We start from the raw sequence: 13,753 nt of genomic DNA, 5'->3' as shown, positions 1-13,753 counted from the left end.
TTATCAATGAGTAGCAAGTACAAGTCGTCATCAGGGCGTTGCCTGATTCTTAGGGGCAAATGAAGATAGTTCTAACACATAACGACACTGTCAAGACATTTAATGACATTGCCGTTTATGTGGAACTACAGGCGGAGCACCTAGAGGTAACCCAATCACGTGCCCTTGTCACCCAAGCGGGGCAGCGCAAGAGACAAAGAACCACTGGGAATCAGGACCAACCTCAGAACGCTACACCAACTGGGCATAAGACCACCAAGCGCCAACGTGGCAAGCGAGGTGGAAAGAAAGATATCACCAAGGTCAAGTGCTATAACTGCCAGAAGATGGGGCACTTCGCTCGAGACTGCACTGAAGTGAAGCAGGTACCATTTTTGCCCCTCCTTGTACTTTTGTCTATACACACATTTTGGTTGCCCAAACCCAATCTAACTGGATTGTGGATACAGGTGCAACAAAACACATAGCGCGAGATCGAGGAGGGTTCGTAGATTATAGAAAGATTCAGAATGGCGCCCAAAGTATCTACATGGTGAATGGCACGAGTGAAGCAGTTCGAGGAGTTGGTACCTACCAGCTCACCTTGCGCACTGGGCGCATCTTGCTACTTCATAATGTGCTATACGCACCAGAAATCCAGCATAATATACTTTCTGTTACAACATTATTGACTCTAGGATATTCCTTTAATTTTGATGGTGACTCATTTGAGATACGATTAGATGGTAGTGTTTTTGGACATTATAGGCTTGAGAATGGTTTTGTTAAATTAGATTTAATAATTCCTGTTGTGTCCTCTTCATCTTTTGTAGTTGATTCTAATACTAGTCCTGATTCAATTACATAGCATGCTAGACTAGGACACATAAGTCGGGATAGGATGGGACGGCTAGCTCGAGAAGGCCTTCTTGGCTCACTCGCTAAAGTCAACCTACCGGCATGTGAGGCCTTTTTAGCGGGTAAGGCCCACCGAAAGCCTTTTGGAAAGGCTAAACGGTCAACCCAGACCCTACAGCTTGTCCATTCGGACATCTGCGGACCAACAAACGTGAAGGCACGTCATGATGCTTCCTATTTTCTTTCCTTTAGCGACGATTACTCGCGATTCGGTTATGTCTATCTGATCACTCACCGCTACGAAGCGCTAGATTGCTTTAAACGCTTTGTAGCAGAGGTTGAGAATCAACAAGGCAAGAGTTTAAAAACTTTGCGCACTGACCGAGAACGCGAATATTTATAAGATCAATTTAAAGAGATGTGTGAGGAAAAAGGAATCACCAGGTAGCTTACTATTCCCAACACCCCGTAACAAAATAGTGTAGCGGAGCAGAGGAATAGGACGCTTTTAGATATGGTTAGGTCGATGATGGCGCAGGCCAACCTCCCAATATCTTTCTGGGGGGATGCTATGTTGACCGCTGCCTACGTCCTTAACCGCGTGCCATCATAGTCAATTCTTTCCACTCCCTATGAATTGTGGAAAGGCGCAAACCTACTTTAGGGCATATGCGACCATGGGGTTGTGCAGGATATTTTCATAGTACCTCCCATAAGTTTGGGAAACTTGGCCCTAGAGCTAAAAAGAGTATCTTTATAAGGTATTCCGATACCTTGAAAGGCTATGTTGTGTACGATGAACATCAAGATGGAGGAATGACAGAGAATGAGTCCCGCGATGTGGATTTTCTTGAGACCGATTTCCCTAGCATCAGTGACGCTAGCAGAGACCTTAATCTCTTTGAGATAGACACTGATGAAAACGTTTCACCTACTCTTGGCGAGGGTGAGGAATTAAACATTCATTAAGAGATCGCCAGAGAGGGTGAGAGTGAACATCAGCCCAATGGGAGTGCACCACTTAATGAAAGCGCACAACCCGTGGGTCAAGAACCCTCTGCGCGTCAAAACGCACGTGGACACGTTCCCCGACGTCGTTTTGAGATTGAAGGGGACGTGGCCCTCGTCTGTGTCCCGAGGGACAAGGATGAGTCAGCCTCAGTGAGCGAGGCACCTCTACTCCAACTAAGGAAATGTGGCAAGCTGTTATGGAAGACGAGTTGAGTTCTATGTAAGAACCAAGTCTGGGAGTTAGTTGATCTTCCACCTGGGCGCAAGGCCATCGGGAACAAGTGGGTCCTGAAGGTCAAGCGCAAGGCAGACGGATCAATTGATAAGTATAAGGCACGTCTTGTGGCGAAGGGATATACCTAAAAGGAGGGTATAGACTATGATGAGACGTTCTCACCTGTGATGAGAATGGTGAGAATGGCCTCCATACGCCTCATTCTAGCTGTCGCAAAGTTGGATTTGGAACTCTACCAAATGGACGTTAAAACTGCTTTTCTCAATGGAGAACTGGACGGGATCTTTATGGCTCAACCTGTGGGCTACGAGAAGAAGGGACATGAGCGCAAAGTATGCCGTCTCCAACGTTACATCTATGGCCTTAAGCAATCGTCCAGGCAGTGGTACATTAAATTTCACCATGCCATTACCACCGCGGGTTTTGACATGATTGAAGAGGACCACTGCGTGTATGTTAAACGGTCTAAAGCAGGGTTTCTTATCATATTCTTATATATTGATGACATCTTGTTGGCTAGGAATAACATTGAAATGATTGTCGCCACTAAAGAGTGGATGTCCTCTACTTTTGAGATGAAAGACATCGGTGAGGCTAACTTTGTGTTGGGCGTGAGGATTGTGAGGGACTACGCTAGGAGATTTCTTAGTTTGTCTCAAGAGACTTACATAAAGAAAGTCCTGGAGCGATTCCATATGAACAATTCAAAACCCATTGAAACCCCAATGGACAAGGCATGCATTTTGAGCCTAGACCATTGCCCTACGAGTGATGAAGAGAGAAACCAAATATCCAAAATACCCTATGCAGCGGCAGTAGGAAGTCTGATGTATGCGATGATGTGCACGCGTCCAGATATTTGCTTTGCCGTTGGCATGGTGAGCCGTTACCAGAGTAACCCAGGGCCAGTTCATTGGCAGGCAATAAAGAGAATACTTCGATACCTACATGGCACTACAGACCTCTCGTTTACCTTCAGTGGTTCAGACTTGAGACTGAGAGGCTATAGTGATGCTGATTGGGCTAGTAATAGAGACGAGCGCAAGTCTACTTCGGGGTATGCGTTTGTCCTGGGAGGCGGGGCTATCACTTGGAGTAGCAAGAAACAGACCTGCATCGCCCTATCCAAGATGGAGTCGGAGTACGTCGCATGTTCGGCAGTTGTACAGAAGGCCGTTTGGCTCAGGAGGTTCTCGCAGAGACTTAGTGTTTCTGCTTACTCAAACGAACGCTGTGCTTGTACACTGTGACAGCACGGCAGCGCTTGCATTTGCGAAGGACCCCAAATTCCTTGGTAGAGCCAAGCACATTGACATACGTTACCACTACATTCGAGACATGGTAGTGCGAGGTGAAGTTGTTCTGCAGCATATCTCTACTAGCAATATGTTGGCTGATCGATTGACTAAGCCTATTACTAGAGATGTTTTCCTAGTTCACGTTAGGAACTTGGGACTCAGGCGGATTTGATATGTATTTTCTTTGGGAACACTTTGTTTGTGATGGACATTTATCTGTATTTCTCTTACATTATTAATGAGCATATATTTGTTTGAGTAATCTTATGCATATACATTCATTGTTTGTAAAGATGTCACCAAGCATGAATCGACCTACTCACATGGGTGATTCGCCTCTACGCTACATAGCAGGCGAGATGAGCCCATGAGCATGTGTACTCTATGGCGCCTTAGTTAGAACTAAGATGAGACCTTTACTTGGTCCAACTTGGAAGACACCATACTTCCAAGTAGCCTATTAGAAGCCAGATGTGAGGTTCTAGGCAGAAACCATGAGGGTGACTGCGCTAGAGACTCAGGTTAGGCGCTTAGAGTAGCGACTAGACTAAGATCTGTATGGCGTTTATTTATTGCGAGTAACATGCCCACCCTAGTGGGAGTTATGCCATACCATGCATATCATACTACATGTGCTCATGTCGACTGATTGTGAGAGTAACTGAATGGATCCCTGCTTCGTCACTGTGTGAGCCACGTGGATTATATTAATCCCACGGTACCCTTATTACCTGAGACGATGTCATGAAAAAGATACCCAATGACGCTACTTTGACGTTCTCCTTAAAATCATGGATGATGCGATCCAGCGAGAAGCGATTGGAAAAGCTGTTGGGGATATTTGAATTGACATGAGGGGCTCAGGGAAAACAATCGGACGTTACACCTTTGTTATGTAACTCATTGCCCGGGCGACGTGTCGTATTTGTGATTGACGTAGTCATAAGTACATTACATACCAAGGATTAACATTGCTCATCATGAGGGGTCGAGAGTGTTAGATCTAGTGTAAGTGGATCGTTTGGGGTATTTCGAGATTGTTTGTGAGTGATGTACTATGTTGGTTAGATGGAAGCTTGATATAGTACTCCTACCCTGTATTATCTCGGTAGGTCGTACGCCCCATTTCCTGTATGAAAAGTTACACAATTGAGAGAGACTTAGATGCATAGTTAAACTATTGTGCCCCATGTGGACAAGTGGGAGATGTAAATAAAACACGGGTCAGGCCCGGTCCAAGCCGCCCACAAGGGGCAGGTCGGACCCGACCCGACCCGACCCATTGTGCATGTAAAGAACCAGCCACATAAGTGGCTGGGTCTCTTCCCCCCTCTTAGTTTGATTCCCAGTGGGAGTCTAAATAGGAGCAGGGGTCTTAGGGTTTTGGCTTTAAACAGAAAGCATGTAACCCTAAAACCAGAAGATCTGTGAAGCCAAATTCTCCCTCTCTCCAGTGTTTGTGTTCTCTTTGGGATTCCATCTCTTTCTAGGGATTTATAGTGTGGAGTTCTCTTTGGAGAAGCCTGTCGTGATGGTGGAGATTCGTCCGGGTCCTGGCCCGGGTTCTATTTACATAGATAATTTGCCGGTATTTCACTATCCTATTTTTATATGTGCAGGAACAGCCGTCTCCAATATAAACAGATCTGGTTGGGTATTTACTATTTTTGCTGCAGGGAAAGTTTAAAACACTAGCTGCAGGTTTTTTGGGCACTAACAATTTTTGGAGACAGAACTGTTTGGCATTAATTAGGGTCTGAATTATGCTACAAAGGAGGGATACAACATCAAGGAAGTATGGTGTTGTAACAAGAACATTGTGGAGATGATAAAGAATCCAGAAGCTACTGTTTGACACTAGCGTCTTCTTTCACTTCTTCTCAAAGCCAACAAGGCCTCAAATTCAGTTCTTTTTGCTCATGCATCTGATATTTTGCTACTCACCTTCCTAACTGTTTTGGCAAATTATGTATCTATTAACAAAGAGCACATAATGCTCTTGAACAATATTGTACAAACTCTTTCTTTTCTAGTTAATATATTTTCTTTTCCCATCCCAAAAAAAAAAAATCAAAGGGAAAAAGAACGCTGCTTGGTTGTGTCGCTCCTCTGTGAAATAAAAAATTCCGTCCATGTCGATGCCCTTGCATGTGCTTTCATTGGCCCCTGCGCTGGTGCAGGGGTCAGTGACCAGGCTGCGATCTCTTGCCCAAAACTAAAATATAAGTGCATATTCCAGACTAAACATGTCCAAGATGAACTTCAAGAACTCTAGCTACCATGTTACAGTTTTAGTCCAGCTATTTTCCCCCTCAAGCCATCTGACAGTTTAGACCACGGAACCAAACAGTAAAATCAAGGACAACTAACTTAACTGTGATAGGTAATACAAATGCAAAACATGAATCACATACTCCTCTTCAGAGCATAACAGCAAAGTGGTCAACCATAATAAGTTGACTTCATCTCTAATAAACCACTTGTGTTGAAACATTGATCAAATATCTGTAAGGCAAGAAATGAAGATTAAAGTCACACCACCTCATAGTTCCCCTCAACTCCCCCCCCCCCCCCTTCCAAAAACAAGAGGATTTTGGTATTCCCATTGGGCCATCCTTATAGTATCCTCCATAAGAGCCACATGGTCCAGCCCTCTCCCAGGTGAGATGGCTCAATTTCACAACATTCTACAGAGAAGGGCTGAGCCAAATCCTGCCGGGATCACGTTCTCACGCTGTGCACTCAGTAAATCTAAATTAATAAGAGAAATTCTTAAAAGCAGAAAGAACGATTATGACAACAAATTTTCCTTTTCTTAACCTATGCTACTCAATTTCTTCTTCATGATTGTTCTTCCATTCTCAAAACCCTGCTTAGGATTTTCAAGAAAAAGAAGAGCCTCAATCTCAGAAAAAAAATTTCAAATCTGAAAAGTGAGTAACGAAATACGGATTACCAAAAAAAAAAAGTAACGAAATACGGATTCAGATGTGAAGGATAGCGATTCAATAATGCTATCTAGACAAACCCTTAAATCCCGACCTAATTTTATTAGCTGTCGACCAAATGAAGGAAATAATTTCGATGAACAAGGAAGAATCTGATTCAATGAACCAGTACCTGGATGCAAGATCTACCGAAGACTTGAATCGAAGGCCTCGTCCATGGAATTTCTTTATCTAGGTAATGAAACAATTTCCAGGAATCACCGAACGAAATAATTCGAGGAAAGTAAATGATTTCGCTCCCGTTACCCAGATCAATCGTCCGTTTCTTTTCCCTGTCGCTAGGGTTAGGGTTCATAGTTTCTGACCTTGCTTGAAACTTGAAATTCATAGAAGAAGACATTGGCGCGAGAGGAGAATGAATAACACAGCTGGCAGCCTGGCAGTACATAGAGTTGTTATAAAGCCCGCGAAATTTGAGTTGGACCGTTGCCATTGTTTTCCAAGTAGTACAGTGAAATTTATGAGCTCCGTTATTTACTAATTTTTACATAGTTAGAAAAAATTTCTAATGCTTGTTTTCATAAAAAAAAAAAATATTGGAATACTTTTGAACATTTAAAATTTTACATCTAAATATTTTTGAAGTAAATATTTTCAAGTAAAATTTTATGTCGAAACAAACGGAGCCTGCTGCAACTATTTATCTTTACACAATTTAAACATTGAAGAAGAGAAATTAGAAGTTAAATTTGTTAAGTCTAAGAACGGACAAATAATGGACAATTATCGTCTACGGTTTCCTGACCGGTGCGGTTCCCTGATTCCTCTCACAAGAGGGGGGTTGGGACCCACCCGGGGCACCTGACTGAACAGTCTGCCTAGGTGGGGTCCACCCTCCTCTTGTGAGAGGAACTAGGGAACCGCACCGGTCAGGGAACCGTACATGAAAAAAATTTGACAAATAATGTTTCCAAGGAATTGTAAGGGAGTGAGAGGGATGACATAGATTGGCTAGTTGTGCAGTGGTACACCAAACCTCCTTGATTCCGATTTCAACTGTGGATGTTGCTTCCCATCCTTTGAGAAGATCAAAAAGTTTTGCTTCCAAGTTTTATGATGTTGAGTGAGAACCTATAGAATTTAGAATACCCTGGCCATCGAAAACACAAAAAGCCCACCCGATTACTCTTATAAGCAGGTAAAAAATGCCTGCATATAATCAAACAGGGCAATTTATAACAAAGGTTAGAAACATACAGGGAAAAACTATTATCACATATATAATTGTATTATCAGGGGGGGTGGGTATTGGAGGGTTGTGGGATGGGGGTAATATTCAAGTCACCAAGCCATTTAGTTAATCACAAGATAGAAATAAATGCCACAGGAACTTATCACAAGAACCATATAAAACACATGAAGAATCAATCGTCATCCATTTGAGATCTCAGCATTTGATAGGCAATCCTGCATTAAAGGCACGCCAAAAGAACTTCTTAAATTTTGGATGGATTTTTAATTTTCAGAAAAATCGCTACCATTTAGTATGGTTAGATATAAAAAGATTAGTGGAAAGGAATTTTGCAGCCATCTGAGTAGAGAATCGTTTTTTTTTGGGCAAATTTGACGGACACCCCTTATAACTATTTGAAATGGCAAGTACATCTTAAATTTTGTCAAAATATCAATCTTCCCCCTGATGTTAAGCAAGATTACCCCTTAAATATAAAATGTCGATTTTACCCTCTTAGTAATTTAAATAAAAATTACCCTTAATGATTTAGAACTTAGTTTTTCGAAAAAGACAATTTTACCCTTGTTTTTATTATTCCTTTTTTTTCTCTCCTCCTTCTCCTTCTGCTGTTTCTTCCGCCGCCGCCGCCGCCGCCACCACCACCACCACCACTGCCACCCCCTCCATCCCTCCTTCTCTTGCTCCCCTGCAACCCCGCCACCACCCTCTCCAGTCTCCCCCGCTCGACCATGCTCTCAGCAATCCAACCCCATAAAAACCCTAACTCTACAAATTAAAACCCTAACCCTATTTTCTACCGTCAATATACAATTCTCGTTGTGAGAACGAGAAAACTACCAAATGCAAAGAAATTTGTTGGTTCAAAGAATGGGTTCACATGTATACGTTGCTGATTGATATTGAAGAGTGTATTCTGGTTATTTCCACCATTGTTTCCAGTAGTTTGGAACTCGGTGATTGAACCCAGCTGTGAATTCTCACTTAACAGCTGAGAGAGAGAGAGAGAGAAATAGTCCACATCCATTAAATGAGTAATCGAAAACGTCCTTGGAAGTACTACTGATGTTGTTTCTTCTCCATTAGCAATGGATGAGTTGATCTGTGTTGTGTTATTGAGATATCGAAAATTCGTCATTCGATTGGGGAATCCCTTTACAAGAAACTGCCTCGGTGGTTACGCCATTACAGAGATATCGAGATTATAACAACAACGAATCCCTACCTTCTTTCAGAGAAAGGGCTTTTCAAGGAATCTCATTGACCAGAAAAAAAAAATACAGGGTAGCAAGGAGAAAGAGAGAGTGAGAGAAACAGTGCTGTTGTCTCATAATTTTTGGCTTACAATGTTTCGGATTAGCAACAATTTGATCGGATTCCTGAATTTGTTGAGTCTAATCTTATCAATTCCAATACTTGGCGTATTGTTGTGGCTCCGAGAGAATGGGAGTTCCGAATGCGAGAGATTCCTCGAATTCCCATTATTGGTTTTGGGAGTATTTCTGTTTTTGGTGTCATTGTTGGGATTGATTGGTTCATGTTGTCGAGTTTCATTGCTTTTATGGATTTACTTATTTGTTACGTTCGTGCTTATACTGGGGCTCTATTTGAGAGATGAGTCTTACTCTCCAAGGTCCTATGGAAATGTGTCTTAGGTGCTTGATCAAAAAGGAGTAGGGCAACTCATCAAGATTGCTACAGATAAAGGACGTGGAGCAAGGCCTAGCTTAAAGGTGAGTGACTGACAATCTCTCTGTATCTGTCACCGAGAGGAAGCTCGAAGCATCTTGGTTGTTTTCAGACGGGAAAAAGAACGATGACTATGGTGGTTGGGCGATTCCGACCGACCAAGTCAACGAGAAGGAGAAGAAGGAAGAGGGCTGGAGGAGGTGGCGGTGGTGGTGGTGGCGGAAGAAACAGCAGAAGGAGAAGGAGGAGAAGAAGAAGGAGGAGACGACGAAGGGAAGAAAACGGGTTTCACAAGTAAGGGTAATTTCGTCATTTAAGTGCAAAATGGAGAAGAAGTGGGGAAATGGGTTTCATAAGTAAGGGTAATTTTGCCATTTAGAAAGTGGGATATTGGGGATTTAACCTTAAGGGTATAATAGAAAATTTATTCTATGATAAGGGTAATTTTGCCATTATAAAAGAGTTAACAGCCCCTTAACTGCACAGAACTAATGGAGTGGATTAAGTTGAAATAAAAATATAATTTGTGATATTTTAACAAAATTTAAGATGTACTTACCATTTCAAATAGTTACAAGGGGTGTCCGTGAAATTTGCCCTGTTTTTTTTTTGGTAGAAGAGTAGAGAATCTGCCACTACTAAAAAGAGTACATCTTCATTTGTCATCAAAGTGTGTAATTGGAACCTTTAAAATCGCACTAACAAATACATTGGGAATAGATTGTGAGAGTAAATCTGAGTTCCAATTAGAAGAGCAAATAAAATTATTAACGGAAAGATTAGAAGATGAAGAAGTAAAATCTCTTCCTGGAGCAATAAGAATCCAAGGGTCAATCCAGTAAACAGTGTCCTTACCATTCCCAATAGCTCTCCAGGTCATTTGTTTGAGGGTTGGGATAATAAAACAGATGTTATTCCATACCCAGGATCCCCTCTTCTTTTGGGTTTTGGGGTAAAAAATAGATGATCTAGGGAAGTAACGCGCCTTGAGAATTTTAGCCCAAGTAGAGTCTTATTCATTCAATAATCTCCAGTCAAGTTTGAGAATCAAGGCATGATTATGATTAGTTAATTTCCTTGATCCTAGTCCACCGGCAGAAATAGAGGAACAAACCTTGTCCCAAACAATGAGGTGAAGTTTCCTGGAGGACTTAGACTCACCATTACAAAAACGAAGACAAATAGAATCTAAAGTATTGCAAACTTTCTTGAGGAAATAAAAAGCAAGACATTAAATATGAAGGAATAGAAAATTACACAGATTGAACCATAATTTTTCTACAAGCATATGATAAGAACCCAGACTTCCAAGTAAGGTTGTTATCCATGTAACAATGGATGGTGATATTTTCAAAAATAAAAAATCTAAATCCACAATTTTTATGTTTTTTTTTAGGAAAGGGTTCCTTGAAAGGCAATGTGGCCTGCGCCGCCAGCACAGGGGGCTAACTGGAGCATGCATGAAAGCATCAACAAGGATGGCCTTTCATGGGGGCGGGGTGGTCTTTTATGTTTTCAAGTTATTAATTATAAGGGGAAAAGATCCATGCTTGGTGGTCTCTTACATGCAGAAAAGCTTTTTGTGGGGGAGTGTACCACCCAAACACAGAGGGGGGGGTGAGAAATGACTACCCGCCACCCATGATGCCATCGTGCGTGTTCTCATTAGCCCCCGTATGGACAAGGGCCACACTCCCCCATAGAAAATGCTGACCCCTAAACGTTAAAACATATACCTTTACTTTTAGGAAACTTTTCTCATATTAGAAAAAGGGAAAAAGTTAGCACAATGCCAATTCATGTCCTTCCTCTATTGTCAGATTTCAAAGGGGGATTCCCTCATTCGTCTGAAACTGCACTGGGACAGTGTAGGGAACCCTCTACCTTACAAAAATGATTAATCATTTTTCCACTTGTCACCTTGTTTGGAAATGTCATTAACCTTATTCTATTTTTCTTTCTTTTTCCCTTCCTTTCTCTCACAGTCTCACACCAGTTTCCTTTCTGGAAAACTTCTCTCTTCTCAACTTTGCCTCTAAAATGCTCTACTCCTTTGCCTTCTCACCTGCAACCCCTAAAATCTCTCCCACATCTCTCCTTTTTTATTAATACACCCACTAAGATACCAGGGATCCCCCTCTACGTTTGTGTATTGTTCCAATCTCTCTCTCTCTCTCTCTCTCTCCGGATCTATGTCGTAGGTTCGGTCTTTTAATTCTCTTTGCAGCTTTTGGAGATTCGCATTACGTTCCACAATGTCGGTGGAGTGACGCCAACGGTGAGGGTTGCTCTGGAGCAGTGGGTGAGAGCTGGGAAGGCAACGATTCAGGACATTAGATGTCAGGCGGAGTTTTGGGGAAGATTTGGGGAAGAAGATGATGATAATTTGTGGAAGATGAGGGCATTTTGGCCTTTCCCCCAATCTACTCATAAGGGCATTATGGTAATTATGCCTTAGCAAGGGTATAATTGTACATTACATTCTTCAATTTCAAATCCGTTAGCATTTAACTCCTCATATTAACAGTGTGGACTTAAATGGGATTAATTTGAAAAGTAGAGGGTGCCTATGAAATTTTTCAGGGGTGCATATGAAATTGTCAAAATCTTAGAGGGGCATGCGGAATATTTGGACGATTTAGGGGGTGCATGTGTATTTAGCCCTTCTTTTTTTATCGAAATTTGTAAAGCTTTATTTTACTATTTGACCAAACTTGGTTTTGACAAAAACTTGACATGTGAGCAGGAGACCTTGAGGTTTTTTTGGTCACATTAATTTCAACTCTATCCAATCTACCATGTGAAAAATATTGGTGCAGAGCTAGAGAAACTCTTTAGACTTGCGAGAATAGCAAAAATGGAGTGTTCTCTGTGGTTGAGCGCAGGAGTCACACACGCATGCTAACATCTCGAGGGGGTAGAATTTTTACCTTTCATGGGGGGTAGAATGGTCATTTTGCCCCCACTGGGCATGGCCTCCCCCTCTCCCAAGACAACATTTTCGGTAAAAAAAATTCTCCAAAAAGAAAAATAAATGGATTAACTAATGGGAAAAAATCCCCAAGACGCTAGAGTGTGAAAAAATCTGCATGCCTTCTCACATAGTGATCTATGGGACCAACATTGATACTCCCTTCCCAAACCCATCTCACATGGACCAATGAACTGGCATACACCCTCAATGCCAGCCAAAACTTCCCCGAAAATGTCCTTTTGGCTTTGACTAGTTTAATAAATTTTATTAAATAAACTTATAAATATTAATCTAATAAAATGTTGGCAAAAGATTTTATGCACAACCATTTATGTACACGGTCCTGCCTTCACCCATTGAATGGTGGAGAGAGGGGGATGTGTTATTACACTTCTGTCCCCTAACCCCCATCCAACAGTTGAAAGGACCGACCGGCGACCATGTAGGTACACGTCCTTGCATAAAACCTTCGATTATAAATGGTTTGTATCGCCAAAAGAAAGCGAAGGTGGAAGACTTGTTCAAGACTTAATTTTCTAATTCTTTTAAGGGAAAAAGTTCTGTCCAGGAGTGTAGCCTACGGCAGCACTCCCATGAGTCTATCTCTCTCCTCCCCATGTGAAAAGGCACTTCTATCCCCTTGTTTTAAGGAGGAAAGAGATAGACACAAGGGAGTGTTGGCATAGGCCACACTCCCGTGCAGAAAACTACTTCCCTTCTTTTAAATTATGAAGCTCTGGTAGGTCCCGGTCTCTCTTAACCCACAGTGAAGAGAGAATGGTAAGATGGGCCTAGAATAGTGGGAAGGGCATTTCAGACTTTGTATTATAGGGGGAAAGGAAATTATGACCCTTGATTCTCTTCACTGTTGGTGGTGAAAAACTCTCCGTAATTGAATGTCAACTTTTTAATACAGTTTCACAAGTAATACAAAAATTCTAACTGTTTTTTCGGTGGGGGTGGTGGAGGGGATCTAGACTAGATGAGGAACAGGAGGTCTTGAACTCGAAACCTCTCGAGGGTTAGGCTCCATGGCACTAACATCGAGCCAGTTGCGCTAGCAGTTCTCCTCTATGTACACAAATTATTTGCTCTATGCAAATATATACATATGTTACTGTACTTTTTAGAGCAAGACAGCAAATGGATGTATAATCATGAATTAACTTATTTGTTTTATGCAAATATACACATATTTCACTTCATTTTTCAAGAGATGGAAAGTGGAAGTATAAAATCCTTTTGTGTATCATACACAAACTTAGATCATGTGATAAGGTCAACCTAAACCAACCAACCAACCAACCAACCTAGTTACAACTTATAAGCTTGCACACCAATGCAAGATTAGACTGCCTGGGAAGGATACTAAAAGAAAGCTTGACCATCTCAATTTACACAAGTTCATGTCTATAGTAGAACTGCAACCACTTCATTTTGTTTTTTAATTTGAAGCAAACCTGTGAATTGATTATAGAAAATTAAACTTGTCCCTGGCTCAAGCTACCT

The 13,753-nt window shown here is 41.8% G+C and overlaps 1 protein-coding gene across 2 annotated transcripts in view; it reads right to left on the bottom strand.

Moving 5' to 3' along the window:
• The window catches only part of LOC122655769 (DNA oxidative demethylase ALKBH2), a 48,573-nt gene extending 41,751 nt beyond the window's left edge, over positions 1–6,822 (bottom strand). For both annotated transcript variants that reach the window (XM_043850091.1, XM_043850092.1), the window contains exons 1-2: positions 6,785–6,822; positions 6,502–6,752 (exon numbers count right to left, since the gene is read on the bottom strand). In XM_043850091.1, coding sequence (XP_043706026.1) covers positions 6,502–6,729 — 228 coding nt within the window. In that variant the 5' untranslated portion in view covers positions 6,730–6,752; positions 6,785–6,822. The remainder of the gene's footprint in view (positions 1–6,501; positions 6,753–6,784) is intronic.
• Between the last annotated feature and the right edge of the window lie 6,931 nt (positions 6,823–13,753).

This window comes from Telopea speciosissima, chromosome 3, assembly GCF_018873765.1.
Source record: "Telopea speciosissima isolate NSW1024214 ecotype Mountain lineage chromosome 3, Tspe_v1, whole genome shotgun sequence".
Taxonomy (NCBI): domain Eukaryota; kingdom Viridiplantae; phylum Streptophyta; class Magnoliopsida; order Proteales; family Proteaceae; genus Telopea; species Telopea speciosissima.
This window is presented reverse-complemented; position numbering and strand designations above follow the sequence as displayed.